Genomic DNA, 20,000 nt, shown 5'->3' with positions numbered 1-20,000 from the left:
AAACCAAGGTCTTGTCTCCTCTGAGGACGTCTTCTTCAGTACGTTTGTCCTTCAAATCCTCAGGAAGGAAACCAAAGGCAGGAAATGAGGAAGTCATTAAAGAAATAAGAAGCATCCTCGATCTCATCTCTGTTTCCTGCCAGTTCAGTGGCTTCCTGTTTACTAATTGTCCTTAAATTCCTGCATTGACGTGCGAACGTGAAAGGGACTCACGGGTCATTATGTGCTGTGCGTCTGTACGACTGAAGGAACAGATGCGGCGTGACGCTTAACGTGACTCTCCTTCATCTCAGACCGAATGGAGCAGAATGAAAGACTGTTGTAGCAGATGTTCGCATTCCATGAAAATGGTCCACGAAATCGTTGTTACAGAATCGAACGGACGCACCATCAGACCCGCGTTAATCAGACGTCTGAATCCACAGCCGTGAGGTTGCCATTATTCAGGTTGTTATTATTTATTCCACAGGTTGCGGCGATGATGAGCGGAGCTCCGTATACTTACATACTTTTTATTCATTTATAGTTACATTTATTGTCACGTTTTAGCGTTCGTTACGGCATCAGTAAACAGCCTGCTCTGAACCAGCTGTTACTATAGCAACGATGATGTATGTATCAGGAGTGGATTCATTTAACCCTATGATGTTCTGCTGATGTACTGTCAGAGCTGCTGGACAAGAAAATAAATCAACCCCAGAATTATTCATCTGTCAAAAATGTGTCCTTATTATTATTATAATTATAATTATAATGATAATAATGATAATAATTATTATTATTATCATTATTATTAGAATTATTTTAATTATTATTATCATTATTATTATTTTTTTTATAATTATTAATTTTTTTATAATTATTATTATTTTTATAATTATTTTAATTATTATTATTATTTTTATTATTATTAGTATTTATTTATTATTATTATTATTGTTTATTATTTATTATTATTATTGTTTATTATTTATTATTTATTATTATTATTATTATTATTATTATTATAAGAAAATGCTGCAAAACTGGAAATGAAACTACAAAGAAATCCCTGACATGTCCCTGTTCTGTTCAGTGTTGTGTGTCAGCGTCGTGTTGTTACCTGTAAATGAGTCAGTAATTATGTTTGAAGGTGTTTAACAGACTCAGGACATTTTACTGCCTTTGTCCCTGGAAGAATCCGGTCATGTTCCTGTCGCCAAATTTCCACTTGTCCTCATCTGTGAGGCGTGATAATATCCAGACACTCTGAACCGGCTCCTAATAGACACACACACAAACACACACACACGCACACACGCACACACACTGTTCATTCTGGATGGTTTCAATATGTAGTTATTCTGGTTGCTTCATGTGGTGCACCAGACAACTGTTGCGTCATTCTGCTTCTGCGTCTGTTCCTTCAATCCCTTGTACTTGTACAAGACATAAATCACTATAAGACGTGTGTGTGTGTGTGTGTGTGTGTGTGTGTGTGTGTGTGTGTGTGTGCGCGCGCAGTTCTTAACGACTTCATGTTCTGTTCCTCTTTGTGTGTGTGTGTGTGTGTGTGTGTGTGTGTTACAGTGACATTCACAGCATAACATGGCTGTGAAAATAGGATTATGGCAGCAGTACAGATGTGGGAACAAAGCTGCAGTGAAAACATTGTGCCCTTTATTTTTTACCTCTTACCTGTCTGTACAGGCCTGTGTGTGTAGAGCAGGTGTGAATTTAAGGCATGACGCACTTACTGATTTGTAAGATATGATCTTGTGAGATATTATCCACAGACAGAAGCGACTGATTTCATATTTGGGAACAATGATTATAACAGTGAAAATCTGGAAGCTACGGATCTTCTGATCTACTCATCTACTGATCTCCTGATCTACTCATCAACTGATCTTCTGATCTACTGGTCTTATGATCTACCGATCTAGCTTTCTTCTGATCTTATGATTCAAATGAATTAATCTGTTCAGTGTGTTTTATCGCCTCTGGACAAACCTGTCTCGGAGTAACTGCATTTCTGCTGAACATGTTGCAGCTTAGATTTTTTTTGTCTTCACAGCCAATCCAGAGCTATAGATATATAAATAAATAAAGAGCGCATGGTCGGCTTGGTGCTAGCCACTGTTTTGCAGAAGAGGTCAGCGAGATGCACATGCAGACACTGAAGCTGGAAGGTTCTCAAAACCAAACATGACTCTGTTATTATTCTGAAAGAACAACTGAGGTGTTTTAAACACATATATTACAGGAAGCTCGACATCTTGTGCTTCTGGTTCTGCTTGTTTGCACCGCTCCGACACACATCCGGGAAACATGGCATTTCATTTGTGCTCCTGCCTTAGAATAAACGTCCTCAGAGCAGGAGACAGTAGACACTCCAATCACCTGTAACCCATTCAGTAGAGGTCTGTTGTTTTCAGACTGTAAAGGATGTGATTGTGCTCCAGAGACCTGAAGGCTAAAAAAACACAATGGGTTCTTGTGTTCTAGGTTGAAATGATGGTAATGTTCCTGCAGGTTGAAGCCAGCTCTCCTCTTTCACACACCAGCAACAAGCTGAGTAAGAGACACATGACTCCTCCTAGACAGGAAGGTGCTTCACACTTGGAGCATACATGGGCTCACAGATGCCCACAATATTCCTGTGTCCCTGTGATTGACAGGTGACATAGAGTATGCCCCTCCCACCCAGGCAGCACTGCCAGTTTTGCTTGCTTGGTTTCTGCCCCAATGAAATCATAATCATTATCATTAAGTTCTGATCTTCTGAACACAGCGTGACTTGACTGATATTGTGCTTATCAGATCTCTGACTCGGTAGAAGAATCACATCATCATGAGCTTTGTCCAAAAAAATAACAATCCTCATGAGTTCTTAATAGAAACCCAATGATTCATAAGAGTTCTTCTGGTTTGTCTCTGTATCAGTCTCTCAGTATACTTCCCTATGGAGACAGCTCCATTTTTGGGAGCTAAAAAGATTCAAATCATTTATGAACCATTAAAGAACCTGTTTAGAATGTAGCAAGTGCCTTCAGGAGAAGGTTTCTATACCTGGAATGTCCTAGATGTTAAAAAGAAAACAAACCTAAGGAACCTGAGGTGGTTTGTTGGATAAGTATGGAGGCATAGTGGTTAGCATGTTGGCTTCAGACCTCCAGGGTTGGGAGCTCTGATTCTATTCTCCACCCTGGGGATGAAGGTTTCTTCCAGGTTCTTTAGTTTCCTCCTTAACTCCAAAGACATGTGTTGGATCCCTGCTGGCATCTCTAAGTTGTCTGTAGAGTGTGAATGAGTGTGGGACAGGATCTCTGTACAGGATGTCCTCCTCCTTGTGTCCTGTGGGCTCCAGGTTCCACAAGTACCTACTCCTTATATTACTCATTTTTATTTTTTCAGGGTTCTTTAGTTGTCCTTCTTGGGGAACCCTTAAAGATTCTGCATACAGTTTAACTCTGCAGTAACAGAAGTAGCTTTTCTGTAAGCTAAGATCTTCTAATCATCTGAAGAACCCTCAGAGATCCCTCAATGTTTAAGAACATAAGGGTGTTTGTTAATTTGCAAAGCATGTGGTACAAAATCCAAATAATTCCTCATTATTATCATCATCTTTATAGCTTGACCTTGTCAGGCATCTAAATTTCAGCTAGATAATTAGAACGTAAAAATGTTCTTCAAGAGATCTTTAAGGGAATGTTTGGAAATAAAATGATGTCCTCCTCTAGGAACCGTCTTTGATATTGAGACTCTCCTTTAAGCAACAACAAATTCTAGCACCGTTAATAATTATTATACGTCAATAAACACTCATTAGTGTTCTGCACACAGACACTGTGGCATTAAGCAGATGGTGTTCCAGATGGTTCTTCATGAGCTTGGAGCAGAACCTGAGAAAAGGGTTTTGTTTTTTTTTTTTAATTCAAAGGTCTCAGCTCAGCAGTCACTTTAGCAACACTTTCTTGTGTTCTGCTCGTTGCTAAGATGCCAACTCGGGTATTACTAACACTGCCGGAGCACCTGTTGTGCTCACATAATCTCACCAGTTACAAATCAGTCAACTGCTGGAGAAAACCAGGACAACTCTAACTACTTCCCCTAAAAGAAAAAGATAACGTGGAGATACAGGAACCTCAGGGACATCGGGGCGTTAGATCAGTGGTTAGATCATAGTGCGGTGAGAACAGAACCTGAGTTTATAGTAATAATCAGGCAGAACAGATAATAAACAACACACACACACAAACACACACACACACAGTAGCTGAGTTATTGTTACTAATCTGATCTAAAATGATTCAGGACCCTGTTGTTCTTTCAGTGTGTTTTAGACATGAATCTGAGCTGCTTTTTAGATGAACAAACACTCGGAGCATCACAGAGAGCAGAAATGGGTTTGATATCAACATTTACTCTGAAGACACAAACATTTGTGTGGAGAAAAAATAACCGCTTTTATTATATATATAATATGAAACCTCTAGTAAAAATGTTAAAGTCCTGAGTGTGTACTTTCATATGAGCTTCATATTAACACCACTGTGGAGTGAGACGTGAGGAAGACGTTTAATTATCAACATGGACACGACACAAACAGGGGAAACGCCATCTTTCAGTCACTTTATAATACAGTAGATGTAAACAGTTGTTCTCTCTTATTTGTGTTCCTTTTTTTTTTCCATACTCATATTTATATATTCCAATTATGATGGTTTTTGTTTAAAAATTGATGAACATGATAACGATGATCAGATGTTTTAACAGAGTAAGAGATTAGATAATTGATCTTAACAGTAAAAAGTTTTCATTGCAGGTGAGGAAAACTACAACAGCCATTAAATTATAGGACCGACTTATAAACCACAACGTTATAAACTACAGTGTTATAAACCACAACGTTATAGACTACAGTGTTATAGACTACAGTGTTATAGACTACAGTGTTATTGACTACAGTGTTATAGACTACAGTGTTATAAACCACAACATTATAGACTACAGTGTTATAGACTACAGTGTTATTGACTACAGTGTTATAGACTACAGTGTTATAAACCACAACGTTATAGACTACAGTGTTATTGACTACAGTGTTATAGACTACAGTGTTATAAACCACAACATTATAGACTACAGTGTTATTGACTACAGTGTTATAGACTACAGTGTTATAAACCACAACATTATAGACTACAGTGTTATAGACTACAGTGTTATAGACTACAGTGTTATAAACCACAACGTTATATACTACAGTGTTATAGACTACAGTGTTATAGACTACAGTGTTATAAACCACAACGTTATAGACTACAGTGTTATAGACTACAGTGTTATAAACCACAGCGTTATAGACTACAGTGTTATAGACTACAGTGTTATAAACCACAATGTTATATACTACAGTGTTATAGACTACAGTGTTATAAACCACAGTGTTATAGACTACAGTGTTATAGACTACAGTGTTATAAACCACAACGTTATAGACTACAGTGTTATAGACTACAGTGTTATATACTACAGTGTTATAAACCACAGCGTTATAGACTACAGTGTTATAGACTACAGTGTTATAGACCACAGCGTTATAGACTACAGTGTTATAAACCACAACGTTATAGACTACAGTGTTATAAACCAAAACTTTATAGACTACAGTGTTATAAACCACAGCATTATATACTACAGTGTTATAAACCACAACATTATAGACTACAGTGTTATAGACTACAGTGTTATAAACCACAGCGTTATAGACTACAGTGTTATAGACTACAGTGTTATAAACCACAACGTTATATACTACAGTGTTATAGACTACAGTGTTATAAACCACAGTGTTATAGACTACAGTGTTATAGACTACAGTGTTATAAACCACAACGTTATAGACTACAGTGTTATAAACCACAATGTTATAGACTACAGTGTTATAAACCACAACGTTATAGACTACAGTGTTATAAACCACAACATTATAGACTACAGTGTTATAAACTACAGTGTTATAAACCATAACGTTATAGACTACAGTGTTATAAACTACAGTGTTATAAACCATAACGTTATAGACTATAGTGTTATAAACCACAACGTTATAGACTACAGTGTTATAGACTACAGTGTTATAAACCATAACGTTATAGACTACAGTGTTATAGACTACAGTGTTATAGACTACAGTGTTATAGACTACAGTGTTATAGACTACAGTGTTATAAACCATAGTTTTATAGACTACAGTGTTATAGACTACAGTGTTATAGACTACAGTGTTATAAACCATAGCTTTTTAAACCACTGCATTACAGACCACAGCTTTTTAAACCACTGCATTACAGACCACAGCTTTTTAAACCACTGCATTACAGACCACAGCTTTATAAACCACAGTGTTACAGACCACAGCTTTATAAACCACAGCTTTATGAACCACAGCTTTATAAACCACAGCTTTATGAACCACAGCTTTATAAACCACAGCTTTATGAACCACAGCTTTATGAACCACAGCTTTATGAACCACAGCTTTATAAACCACAGCTTTATGAACCACAGCTTTATAAACCATAGCCTTATGAACCACAGCTTTATGAACCACAGCCTTATGAACCACAGAGTTATAGACCTCAGCGTTATAAACCACAGCATTATAAACTACAGCGTTATAAACACTCTACTTAGTGAATAAGTTACAAGGCTCAGATGCTTTCAGCTCAGACATGTTCTGTGCAGATCAGACACACACACACACACACACACACACACACAGACAAGCTCAGATAAACCACCAGGATCAGGCTTTTATCTTATTTTCCTTCCATTTCTGGAATCTCATTAATCTGTGTTACTGAGACATTGGAAGTAGAAAAAGAGGAAGGAAAGTGCTGGCAAGAAGAGACGCTGTGAACATCAATCCTCCTGTTGCATAACATGCAGATGATCCATTCTTCCTTTAGTGCTTTAATCCTTTAGACAGACCTTTCTCTCTGCCTGACTTAGAGTCTCAGAGACAGGCAGTTAAAATTATTAGCATCCTGACCTTAAAGGAATGAGGCAGAAAGATCGAGAGAACTGGATTGATAAGGGATTTTTTTATGTTTTGAGCCACTCCTTATATACTCAGGTTTTAACTTCTCACAAGAAAATAGTAACAGAACCAAGTTACACTGTAGAAAATAACATTCAACCAACAGAAGAAGCAAATACGAGTCTAACCGATAATCATAACCAAATATAACCAGTAACAGGATAACCAAAAACTATTAGAGTTATGAGGAACCTAAAAAATATTTTATTCACATTACCTTGGTGCTGAATCAAATGCAGTAGATACTGAATCACCTGCATGAGAAGCTGAATTGAATGTGCTAGATACTGAATCTAATGTAGAAGGCACTTAATCAAATGCAGCAGATCCTGAATCAGTTGCAGTAGATACTGAACCAAATGCAGTAATCACTAAATTGAATCTAGTAGTTACTGAATCAAATGCAGTAGATACCGAATCAATTGCAGTAGATACTGAATCAACTGCAGTAGATACTGAATCAACTGCAGTAGATACTGAATCAACTGCAGTAGATACTGAATCGAATGCAGAAATGCAGAAAGTGTGTTGTTTTAATACTAATTTGGTAAAGCTCAGGTGAGTCAGTGAGATACAGATTCATAGGTTTCTTTAACGTATTAATGAAATTATTTAACATTATTAGAAAAACAGTGAGTTTTTAAAGCCTTTAGCTAATTTTTAAAGTGATATGAGTCTTGGAACTTCCAACCTTAACCATTATAATGACACACACACACACACACAATGTGATCCCATATTGGCATAATCAGAACAGACACACCTCCAGGCTAAAATATTAACATCTCTGCCTTATTTAATCTGACGGCATCGCTGCATGTTGATCACAAAATACATTAAATAAAGCCATGCTGGTGTTTATTAACTCATGAGGGTAAGTATGTACACAGTGTGTTATTACACTACAGTACATTACAGTAGTATTACAGGTAATTTGCTGTGATAAGGTGTATCTGCTGAGACACAGCTGTCACTCAACGCCACCCGAGTCCTTATTAAACAACAGCATGGCCTAGAGGAGGCCCTGTGTGTTCCTGATAAGGCCTAACATTTACACACACACACACACACACACACACACACACAAAATGTATCATATTCCTAAACTCGGAGTGCTGGGCTGGTCGAGGAAAATAATCAACCCATGTTGGGTGGGGTGATGAAGCTGATGAAGAGTCAGTGTTGCCAAGCTGTAGTTTTATTTATTTTCCTTTACAAGCGTGCCCCAAGGTGTTTTTTTACTCTTATACCACAGCAATTTGCAATGGTCAAAGAGGACTTTGTATTCATTGAAGAATCGCATGTCATGTTTACAGCAGATACTGTACAGAATCAAATGCAGTGGGTACTGAATCAAATGCATTAGATACTGAATCGAATGTAGTTGGTACTGAATCGAATGCAGTCAACACTGAATAAAATGCAATTGGTACTGAATCAAATGCAGTAGATACTGAATCGAATGCATTCAACACTGATTCAAATGCAGTAGGAACTGAATCAAATACAGTAGGTATTGAATTGAATGCATTATACACTGAATTGAATGCAGCAATTACTGAATTGAATGCAGCAATTACTGAATCGAATGCAGCAAGTAATTAATCAAATGCAGCTGGTACTTAATCGAATGCAATTAACACTGAATCAAATGCTGCAGGTACTGAATTGAATGGAGTAGGTACTGAATCAAATGCAGTAGGTCCTGAATCAAATGAAGTAAAAGCAGTTTTTTCTCTTATACAACAGTAAAGGATATAAGACTTTATTTATTTAAGAACAGTATGTCATACTTTTTATCCATTTCATCCAACGTTTCTAAATCTTTATCTGTCCCATATCAGACTGCTCTGCTGCTATATGAGACAAAATCACATTCAGTGTCTTTTAGTTTTTGTACTTCCTGTTTCTGTATCTTCATTTCCTCCCAGCTGTGTGCCAGCTCTCTGGTGAATATGTTGAAAAAAGTCTTTCTTTTTGACACATAGCTTGTGATTTAATCCAGATTTCGGGTGTTCTTTAAACAAACGAGCCTCTGTGTGATGTGGACTCGAGGCAGGAGATGTTGATGGGATGCTTTCATGGGTGACGTCAGAACAAATTGCTTTGCTTAAATGCTTAGTTATGAAGCTCCAGCCACCACCTGTTCAACAGCAGCTCCAGTCAGAGAGGCTGGATTCCAGCCAGTGCCTCGGGGCCTTGAAACAGTTGACACAGTTGACAGTTTTGTGATATCCTTACACCTTCAAAGCCACACAACTACAACACAAATTCCTATAAAGTAGTTCTAGTTACTGTACACTTTCCTGTAGGTTTTGCTGTATCCATAAAGCATCAGAGAAAAAAATATTTCAGAAACTTTCCAGTTTCCTGAAGCATTTGCAATATTCATACACCACCAGGGACACACAACTACACCACAAATGACTCCTTCTGAAAAACTTGTCCTGGTTACTGTACATTTTTCTGAAGGTTTTGTGGTATCCTTACACCATCAGAGGAAGTAGTTCCGCTAACTTTACGCTTTCCTGAAGGATTCCGTACATTCATTCACGCACCATCAGAACTATACAACTACACAAATTCCTCCCACCGAACAAATAGTTCTGGTTAAGGTGCATTTTTATTGTTAACTGCACACTATTCTAAAGGTTTTGTGGTGTTTATACACCATCGGTGCCACATGACTACACCAAAGATTCCTGAAAATGTGGTTCTATCTTTAAAATGTCTTGTTCCCATTGCGACAAAACCCATGTGTTTTGGATTTTGTTCTAGTCTTGTTTTCACACCCCTTGCTTTTTACATTTTATTCTGCTTTTTGTTGGTTTGTTTTCTCATGTCCTGTTTGTCCTTATTGTGTATGAATCGTCCTGGTGTCATGTTTCCTACCTTTGTATGGATGAGCACCTGAACGTCCGTCTGTCACTCGCTACGGTTGGACGGTCAGTGTTTTACAAAATCATGTATTGGAAAACTCACACACACACACGCACACACACACACACACACACACACACACACACACACGTACAGCAGATACAGAATCAAATGCAGTGGGAACTGAATCAAATGCATTAGATACTGAATCGAATGTAGTTGGTACTGAATCGAATGCAGTCAACACTGAATAAAATGCAACTGGTACTGAATCGAATGCAGTAGATACTGAATCGAATGCATTCAACACTGAATCAAATGCAGCAAGTCCTGAATCAAATGCAGTAGGAACTGAATCAAATACAGGAGAGACATAGCTGGTGAGAGGTGAGAGACAGTCAGGATCTCTTCAACACAGCTGTGTTTTAAATCTGTCTTTAAATAGCACAGACATACTTTGACCAATAACCCTGAATGCTCTTAACCCCAACACACACACACACGATCACATGCGCAGTATGTTCTCACTTTTCAGTCCCTGACGGTTTTCCCTGTGGTTGCCTGTCAACAAGCTGCTACATTCATTAGCCACAGCTCAGTTCGAGCTCTGAAGTTGTCACATATTCTGTTCACACCGTGTTCTCATCATAATAAAAATTAATAAATAAATAAAAATCTGTCTAATAGTGTGCTATCTTTTTTAAATTTAAAACAAACCAGGACATCAATCATTGTGCTCAAGATTCTGTTCTGAAGCTCTGCACCTGAGCTAGCGATGTTTCGCCGCATTTGACGAGACGTAAAGCAGCGTATTCAGGCGAGCCGTGGAAACACAAATACACACAGTAAACATGCTGTGGGAGTCGTGACAGATTCCTTTTACATGCTCACAGGGACTGGGTTAGAGCTCAAACTGTGTGTGGGGGGAAGGTGGGGGGTAAGCGACAGGCCATGCCTCCTCGATGAAGTAACAAATAAACACATTACAGGTTAAACTATAATAAACCTGTGAAAGTGTTTATGTGAGGAATAAATAAACACACACTATGAGAAGAACCTGAGGAACATCAGAAGGAGCATTCAGGAGCACTCCGACCAATGAGAGGACAGTTTACTCACACGTGACAACACATTCTGGTACACTTTGTAATTTTGCAGCGTATCGAGCTGAGGAGAAAATGCAACATTTAAACAATTTTTAGAACAAAGCACAGATCTACAGGTCTGAGAACAGTGTTAATGCTGTGGAAAGTTCATGGAATGAGAGAGTTCCTGTTCTCACCAGCCTCTCTTTATTCTCTGAAAAACTCAAAGCATTACAAAGCTCTGGAACTGGAGACTCCATCTGTAGTGCAAATGTCGGTTTACAGTATATAATAAACACATTGATGATCTTCTAATTGACATCAGTCAACGTCTACCTCTGTGTCTATTAGTCCGTCTCTGTGTTTAACTCGTTTACTTCCTAAATGTGCAGATTTTTAAATGCACTAATATATCTTTAAGAATTTTCCTTATTTACCCTCCAGGGTGTACAGAATGTCCCAGTTTACCACTGAGCCTTCGTCATCACTCACTCCTGTCCCAAACTCCCAGAAAATCTTTCAGTGTTCTTGGCACGGTTCTTCATTTCTGTAGCTTTTGGTACTTTAGATGAAATTGAACCAACACATCAATGTTTCCAGCCTGTAATTATAAGCTCTGAGTTGTACCAGGACATGACTTTTTGTGGTTCCGGATTCTGGCACTTGTTCTCGCTCGTATCCTTTGCCATGTGTTCTCTTCCATGCCATAATCTAACCCTCTGTTTTTTAAACGCTTTCCATATAATGAAACTGTGGAGAAGATTCCAAAAGCAATCACACCAGGAGGGAAAAGCCAAAGTCGGTGCGGCTTCTTCTGAGCGACGTCACGGCGTCGCTCTTACGGTGGCTTGAAGAGAAAAAGCCTTTTGTGAAAAACAATCCTCAGGTTTTGTTGTTTAGAGAATGAAAACTGATTTTGTGTAAGAATTCACTGTCAGTTCCTGCTGTGGTGTTGTTTTCATCGCTAAAATGCAGTCACGATCACTGACCAATCACAGCCCTAATCCTTAACCTCCAGGCAATGATTTCTTAATGGTAAACTTTATTCATCAAGGTTTTCAGAATTATTAAAAAATTTGATAAAGGTGTGAATTGAAACAAAAATACCTACAGCTTTTTGACAAGGAGCAAATTAAAAAAGTGAAATTTTACCCTTGTCTCTTTTAGGACCTGATTTAATATAGGTTTGCATGTGCTGACTTCATAACACACAAACAAACAAACAAAGTAATAATAAGTTGTTGTACTAAAAAAAGGGATATTTGATTGGTTGCGTTTCTACCAAAAGATGCGGAATACAGTGTGCGGACTGAATGCGGATTAAAATTAATTTCTACCTACAATCTGAACATATCCAGGACCTTGTAGACAGTTGCTTGTATTGCAGGTATTAAATTTGCACGAGATCGTTTAATTGGAATTCAGAAAAATAATTTGAAATAATATGAAAATGTTTCTGTATATCTTAGTATCTGCAGAATGATGACTTGCTTGGTGTCATATGAGAGACACAGCTTACCTGAGCACCTCAGACACAGGCAGCATTTAAACACTCACATTTAATCCCTAACAAACTGCGCTCTCATGTCTACACTCTTCTATTGCAGATTTCTGACACACTGTCACATTTAATCAGCAGTATTCTGGGTTCCAGTTTTAGTATGATTTGCGAAAGGGAAAACAGCGCACACAGACACAGACACCTCATTTACATATTACTTTCCATCCCTGCTTTCCACATGACATCATTCACTCAGACGTCCGCATGCTTATGCTAATGCGATGTGTGAGACGAAACCACCTGACGTGTTTGTGTACTCTCATATGAGTGCTCCCGTCCTGGAGGTGGCGCTGTTGTGAGTTCACCACAGTTTCCACGACTACAGAAAAAAGATTGCGTCTCCAAACAGTTGGAATGAATCAGCCTGAGACATGTGACGTTTGTAACGACCAATCACAGGTGACCATGCAGCATGTTGATACACAGAGTTGTCGCAAGCCGCCATGAGCATGATACACTTAGCGAAAGCTGTGCATGGCATCCGTTTGCTTCATGTTTCCAGCAGTGTGTTTGCTCAAGTCTGATGAATACCATCTCTGTCTCTGTCTTTGTTTTATTCTATAAAAAACACACAAATGACTTTTTCACACAGAAGCTTGCCTTCTCTGTCACAGGATAAGATTACCGAGCACGTCGTGGCGGTTTACCGATACTTCTAAGCCAGAGAAACATGTTCAGATCTGTCATGTGCAGGTCATAATGGCCTTTAAATAGAGACCAAAAGCACAGTAACAGACATGAAGAGGTTTGTATGAAGAGTTGTGTAGGAGGCTCTTCACAGCTTTCATGTCACCTACATTAAACCACTCCACAAAAAGCAAACCGTCAGGATCTTATGTAACAAGCGACAGGAAGGTATATGTCCTTAAAAGCTCTGCTGAGAAGTTAAAAGCATAATGGTATAATAGCATAACAGTTTAATGGTGTAATAGTGCAGCTGCTGGTCGATATTCTACGTTTATATATAGATTGAGATATAAGTGTGTGTTCAGTATGCAGATGCTTTTAAAGTGATTTAAAAGGGAAGCTGAAAAGACTCCAATCATAGAGGTTAATAGAGCTGAGACAAGAGAAGTGCTGCACTAACCTATGTAACTATATATCACCTGTATTCTGCACCTCAATGACCCTAACCCCACTGACCCTACCTTTAACCCCACTAACCCTACCCTGAACCCCATTAACCCTAACCTTTACCCCACTGGCACTAACCTTTACCCCTTCTACCCTACCCTGAACACCACCGACCCTAACCTCTACCCCACTGACCCTATCCTGAACCCCATTAACCCTAACCTCTACCCCACTGACTCTATCCTGAACCCCATTAACCCTAACCTCTACCCCACTGACTCTATCCTGAACCCCATTAACCCTAACCTCTACCCCACTGACTCTATCCTGAACCCCATTAACCCTAACCTTTACCCCACTGACTCTAAACTCTACCCCACTGAGACTAAAATCTACCCCATTGACCCTAACCTCTAGACCACTGACCCTAATCTCCATCCCACTGAGCCTACTCTGAATCCCACTGGCACTAACCTCTACCCCTTCTACCCTACCCTGAACACCACCGACCCTAACCTCTACCCCTTCTACCCTACCCTGAACACCACCGACCCTAACCTCTACCCCACTGACCCTATCCTGAACCCCATTAACCCTAACCTCTACCCTACTGACCATATCCTGAACCCCATTAACCCTAACCTTTACCCCACTGACTCTAAACTCTACCCCACTGACACTAAAATCTACCCCATTGACCCTAACCTCTAGACCACTGACCCTAATCTCCATCCCACTGACCCTACTCTGAATCCCGCTGGCACTAACCTCTACCCCTTCTACCCTACCCTGAACACCACCGACCCTAACCTCTACCCATTCTACCCTACCCTGAACTCCACCAACCCTAACCTCTCCCCCACTATCCTACCCTGGATCTCAGTCATAACTGCTACCCTAATGATCATACCCTCTACCACACTGATTCTACCCTGATAATTACTCACCCTTTCCTGAAAACCACTGACCATAACCTCACTTATCCTACCCTCAACCTCCCTGACCCTGTTCTGAACAAATCTGTAACGTAGGAAACTCTTGTACAGAAGTCTTACATACAACAGGAAGGAGTCCGAGTGCAGCTGTTCTAAATGAGGTGCCTGTGAAGAATCCGGTGCTAACTTTTTATTGTTTTTCTTCTCAGACCCGGCGACTGAGTAAAGCAGAGCGTCAGCGCTTTAGTGAAGAGGTTGAGATGCTGAAGGGGCTACAGCACCCCAACATTGTTCGTTTCTACGACTCATGGAAGTCCACAGTTAAAGGCCACAAATGTATCATCCTGGTTACTGAGCTGATGACATCAGGAACTCTGAAGACGTAAGTCCAGTCTTCTCAGGAGAAAACAAACACACACAGAAACACAAAATCTGTAAAAGTTTTTACCCCTCTGCTTTGCTTCCACTCAGATACCTGAAACGATTTAAAGAGATGAAGCTGAAACTTCTTCAGCGCTGGAGCCACCAGATACTGAAAGGACTCCACTTCCTGCACACACGAACTCCACCCATTATCCACCGAGACCTCAAGTGTGACAACATCTTCATCACGGGTCCCACTGGATCGGTCAAGATCGGAGATTTGGGTCTGGCCACACTCAAAAGTGCTTCCTTCGCCAAGAGCGTCATTGGTGAGTTAGTGTATCGGGGTGTAGTGGGGTGTGTTAGGGTAGGTCGCATACCTTTTCTTTGCTTCTGAGTCAACTCTTTTCAGAAAGCTAAATGATTCTGAATCAATTCACTCCAGGAAGTGAATCAAATAAGCTTTTTGTATTGTTGATGTCAGCTGCTATACCGAGTCACAGATCTCACAAAACTCCAGCACTGCAGGAATCCCATGTGTCCTAGAGATTTTAGGGAAAATGTTTTACTGAATTATTAATGAGGTGATGTGGCCGTGTTCTCTGAACTTTTTTTTTAATGATGTTCTCACCCCAAACCTTTATCAGCAATGTTCAGAGGAGGGAGAGTGAGTATATTGGTAGGAGAATGTTGGACATGGAGCTGCCAGGCAGGAGGCAAAGAGGAAGGCCAAAGAGGAGGTATATGGATGTAATTAATGAGGATTTGAAGCTAGTGGGTGCAAGTGTTGAGGATGCAGAAGATAGGGTTAGGTGGAGAGAGATGATTTGCTGTGGCGACCCCTGAAGGGAAAAGCCGAAAGAAGAAGAAGAAGAAAAGAAAAGAATCAATTTGACCTCTGATTCAGACTCATAAAGATTGTTCATGCTCTGTATTTTATTCTCCAGAATGCCATAATATCCATGGCAGCAGCACTTTTAAGGAACTGGCTCTACATGTTCTTAGAGATTCATCTGTAAACTCTGTGTGGTCGAAGCGAACGCCAAAAACATAGCTAGTCTCTTATTACAGCTCCTCCAGCGTGTGTGTGCGCTGTTATCTCCACACTGAAACTGACCTTCACAGTTATTACTGTAAATATTACCTGCACCGCTGCTGCGTGTGTTTATTTATTCACTCCTGCCATATTTACGCCAGCACATGTCCAGACTGTAGAGATTAGATTCAAAGACGTCAGCAGACGTTGGCTGTGTTTACACTGTAGGACTGGATGCACAATTCTGACATTTTGACACTGGTATTACTTGTGACCCAGAGTCTGATTCATATGATTACGTCGTCTCGTGGTTATAGAAAGGAAATGATTCCCACTGCGATTGCTGTAAACGCTCCTGAAATGGTCAATGGGTGGAGTCAGACCTGATCTGGCTCCTCCTACCTGGGTGGAGTCAAGAGAAAAATCCAGGAGTGCAGTGTGCCTCAGGTGTGTTTAACACATTTCAAGTTGTACAGCATTATGTGGGTTAGGTTTAGGAATGAAGGAGGAGCGTGATCAGATGTAGCTCCACCCCCTGGAGTTCTCTCATGATTTTAATTATTGTGCTTTACTTTATGTTTTGTCTCAAAGTTTTTAATTCTTTATTGGTGTTGGAGTCAGGACCGGTTCAACAACCTCAGAATAAACAAAAAAAAAAACAGACATAAGCATTTCAATATGATTCGATTGGCCTGATCAGATATGATTAGGATTTAAAACATTTAAAAAAAAAAATCCAATCTGAGGTGTTTATACACACAACAACAGCATTAATAAATCTCTATAACTCAGGTAATAACAGCTGGGTGTGTGACGTTCGACATCTGCCTCTGCTGAACCTGAGCCGATGTCTGAAAGGCAAGGAATCTAGGCCACAGTGTACAGATACGAGGAAATAAATATTAGGATGAAAAGCACAATATCGCTGGTGAGATTTGTTTGTCAGGATAACGCCCTGTGGAGTGCAGACTCGTATTACTGGAAATCTATTAAGTAAAGAAAAATCTATTTATTTTATTACATTTTTTATTTTTATTTATTGTTCAGTCCTGTTTTTGTCTATTTACATCCATACACACAGTTGTATTTGTCATTTGTTTGAGGTTTGTTTGTTTTGTTTGCAGTCATTCAGGAGTTAAGCCTGACTTGTAAAAGCTTTTCACGACACGTACATGTACGCTGCATGGCTGACATCTGTGTCATCAGTTATTTATATCCATAGCAGTTTTTGGAGCGTCGTTCGAAAAAACGCCATGTGTTGACAAGATGCAATACCAGTGTAACCTGTGGGGGCACTGTAGTATGATCAGTATGATAAACACAGCAAAAAATGCTGGACGTGTCAAAGAGAGGCTAGTGTGCTAGCTAATAGCATAATCCACAACTGTCTCTTAAGCATGTCCTTTAATTCTTTTTCTCCGGTGTCAACATGTTTACTGATGACAAGCAGTAGTTAAAGGTGGGGTCTCCGTTGTTTGAAAGCCAGTGTTGACATTTGAAATCACCAAAACAAACACACCCCTAACCCAAACGGGCCCCACCCCTTGTATCGATAGCTCCGCCCCACACATACATACGTAACCCAGGCAACTAACGGAAAGAAACGTGTCTTTATCATAGCTGAAGGGAAGAACAATATGATTGTAGATAAACAAACAAGCAAAAATGACACACAAACATAATCATGTAAAGGACAAAGGCATATATTAGTTCTGTGTAACAAAGCAAAACCAACGTTACTCACCTATCGAGAAGGAAAAAAGCGCCTCGGCGTCTTAAGTAAAGTTGGTCACATATTCACAGATTGGAGTTTCCCGAGTCAATAACTCCTGAGCTAAACACTGTTACTACACAAAACACGGTTGTAGCTGCGTCTCTACATTACTACGATAGAAAAGAGGTGTTATTTGTGTAGTAACAGTGTTTAGCTCAGGAGTTATTGACTCAGGAAACTCCAATCTGTGAATATGTGACCAACTTCCTGCTCCTTCAGTTCTCTCCAGCGCTGGAAAGCTGATCCTATATTAACACGTCCTACTTCTTACCTTATCGTAAGTCTTTCTTCTCTTTCTTTCTTTGTTTTTATCCTCCATGTCAATGTTAAAACCGCTTTCTACTAATGTCACACATGCGCACTGAACACTCTCTCCGCCCATATTGACAAGACACGCCCCTTTCTGCTCATTGGCTACACGTTTGTTTTGTTTTTGTTTTGTTTGGTGCCCCAATGCAGTTTTCTGAAGCATTTCTCAAACAACAGAGACCCCACCTTTAAGGACTCAGGGAGGATTCGGTCCTAACCCGCCCCCTAGAGGATGTATGTTATAAATCTATGGATGTATATAAAGTACGCAGGAGAATTTATGAACAATTCTGCTTGTGTGTGTTTGTACACATGGCCACAGGGATTACGTCTGTTACGTTACGTAAAGTTAAGTTAAGTAATGTTAAGTTACGTCTGTTTTGTGTGCTCTTGCCCTCACAGGCACTCCCGAGTTCATGGCTCCTGAGATGTACGAGGAGAAGTATGACGAGGCGGTGGACGTTTACGCCTTCGGGATGTGCATACTGGAGATGACTACATCAGAATATCCATACTCAGAGTGCCAAAACGCAGCCCAGATCTACCGCAAAGTCACCAGCGTGAGTCAAGTGCTATTATCCATGTGTGTATATGTACAGATTTACTACATCTTAAACTTTACACTTAATGATCTCAAACCATCTGACACAAGCTGCATTAGTAAAGAGCGACTTGAGTCACTGTTGTTTATTTTCCTATAAAGTCCCGTTTATTAAAAAATGACACATCGAACATTTTATTCATTTCTAGTTATAGGAAATTTAAAGTTAGTTCCTGGTCTCACTTATGTTACAGCAGTTACCTTCACCAGTCGTGTGGTATTGTGTGTTTGTGTAGGTGACTAATTCAAATTTAACTGCACTGCTTTATAACATTGAGTTTTGATAACATGTAAAATCCTTGTCGTTTATTTTTAATCACCTTCCCATGTAGCTTTGCTGCCATGACCGAGTCTGTTTCCTGACAGAGCTCTCAGTGGGACGTCATGTGTGCAGCTGGTTATCTTCGTGCAGCCGCCCACGCTGCTTTCTTTTACTCGTCTCTGTGAACTGACTCTCTTTCACTCTCTCTCTCTTTCACTCTCTCTCTCTCTCTCTCTCTCTCTCTGTCTCTCTAACTGTCTTTCTCTCTCTCTCTCTCTCTGTCTCTCTCTCTCTCTCTCTCTCTCTCTCTTTCTCTCTCTCTCTCTAACTGTCTTTCTCTCTCTCTCTCTCTCTCTCTCTCTCTCTCTCTCTCTCTCTCTCTCTCTCTCTCTCTCTCTCTCTCTGTCTCTCTCTAACTGTCTTTCTCTCTCTCTCTCTCTCTCTGTCTCTCTGTCTCTCTCTCTCTCTCTCTCTCTCTCTCTCTCTAACTGTCTTTCTCTCTCTCTCTCTCTCTCTCTCTCTCTCTCTCTCTCTCTCTCTCTCTCTCTCTCTCTCTCTCTCTCTCTCTCTCTCTCTCTCTCTCTCTCTCTCTCTCTCTCTCTCTCTCTCTCTCTCTCTCTCTCTCTCTCTCTCTCTCTCTCTCTCTCTCTCTCTCTCTCTCTCTCTCTCTCTCTCTCTCTCTCTCTCTCTCCTCTCTCTCTCTCTCTCTCTCTCTCTCTCTCTCTCTCTCTCTCTCTCTCTCTCTCTCTCTCTCTCTCTCTCTCTCTCTCTCTCTCTCTCTCTCTCTCTCTCTCTCTCTCTCTCTCTCTCTCTCTCTCTCTCTCTCTCTCTCTCTCTCTCTCTCTCTCTCTCTCTCTCTCTCTCTCTCTCTCTCTCTCTGTCTGTGCTTTAATAACCTACTTCTCTGAGGTTTTCCTGAGCCTTGTAATGGCCATCTGAAGCCTGAATGTCCCGGTGATCGTTCTCCACAGCAGACGGGACAATTAACTTGTCTCACCAGAGCTCTAATTCTACAAAGACGATAAAAAAAAGA

The 20,000-nt window shown here is 40.0% G+C and overlaps 1 protein-coding gene across 7 annotated transcripts in view; it reads left to right on the top strand.

Annotated features, from left to right (window-relative positions):
- The window catches only part of wnk4b (WNK lysine deficient protein kinase 4b), a 63,347-nt gene that overhangs the window by 9,765 nt on the left and 33,582 nt on the right, over positions 1-20,000 (top strand). For all 7 annotated transcript variants that reach the window (XM_060896947.1, XM_060896946.1, XM_060896948.1 and 4 more), the window contains exons 2-4: positions 14,832-15,004; positions 15,094-15,314; positions 18,507-18,664. In XM_060896947.1, coding sequence (XP_060752930.1) covers positions 14,832-15,004; positions 15,094-15,314; positions 18,507-18,664 — 552 coding nt within the window. The remainder of the gene's footprint in view (positions 1-14,831; positions 15,005-15,093; positions 15,315-18,506; positions 18,665-20,000) is intronic.

This window comes from Tachysurus vachellii, chromosome 21, assembly GCF_030014155.1.
Source record: "Tachysurus vachellii isolate PV-2020 chromosome 21, HZAU_Pvac_v1, whole genome shotgun sequence".
In the NCBI taxonomy this organism is placed as follows: Eukaryota; Metazoa; Chordata; class Actinopteri; order Siluriformes; family Bagridae; genus Tachysurus; species Tachysurus vachellii.
Note: the sequence above shows the minus strand (reverse complement) of the source record. Positions and strands in the feature narration are given on the sequence as shown.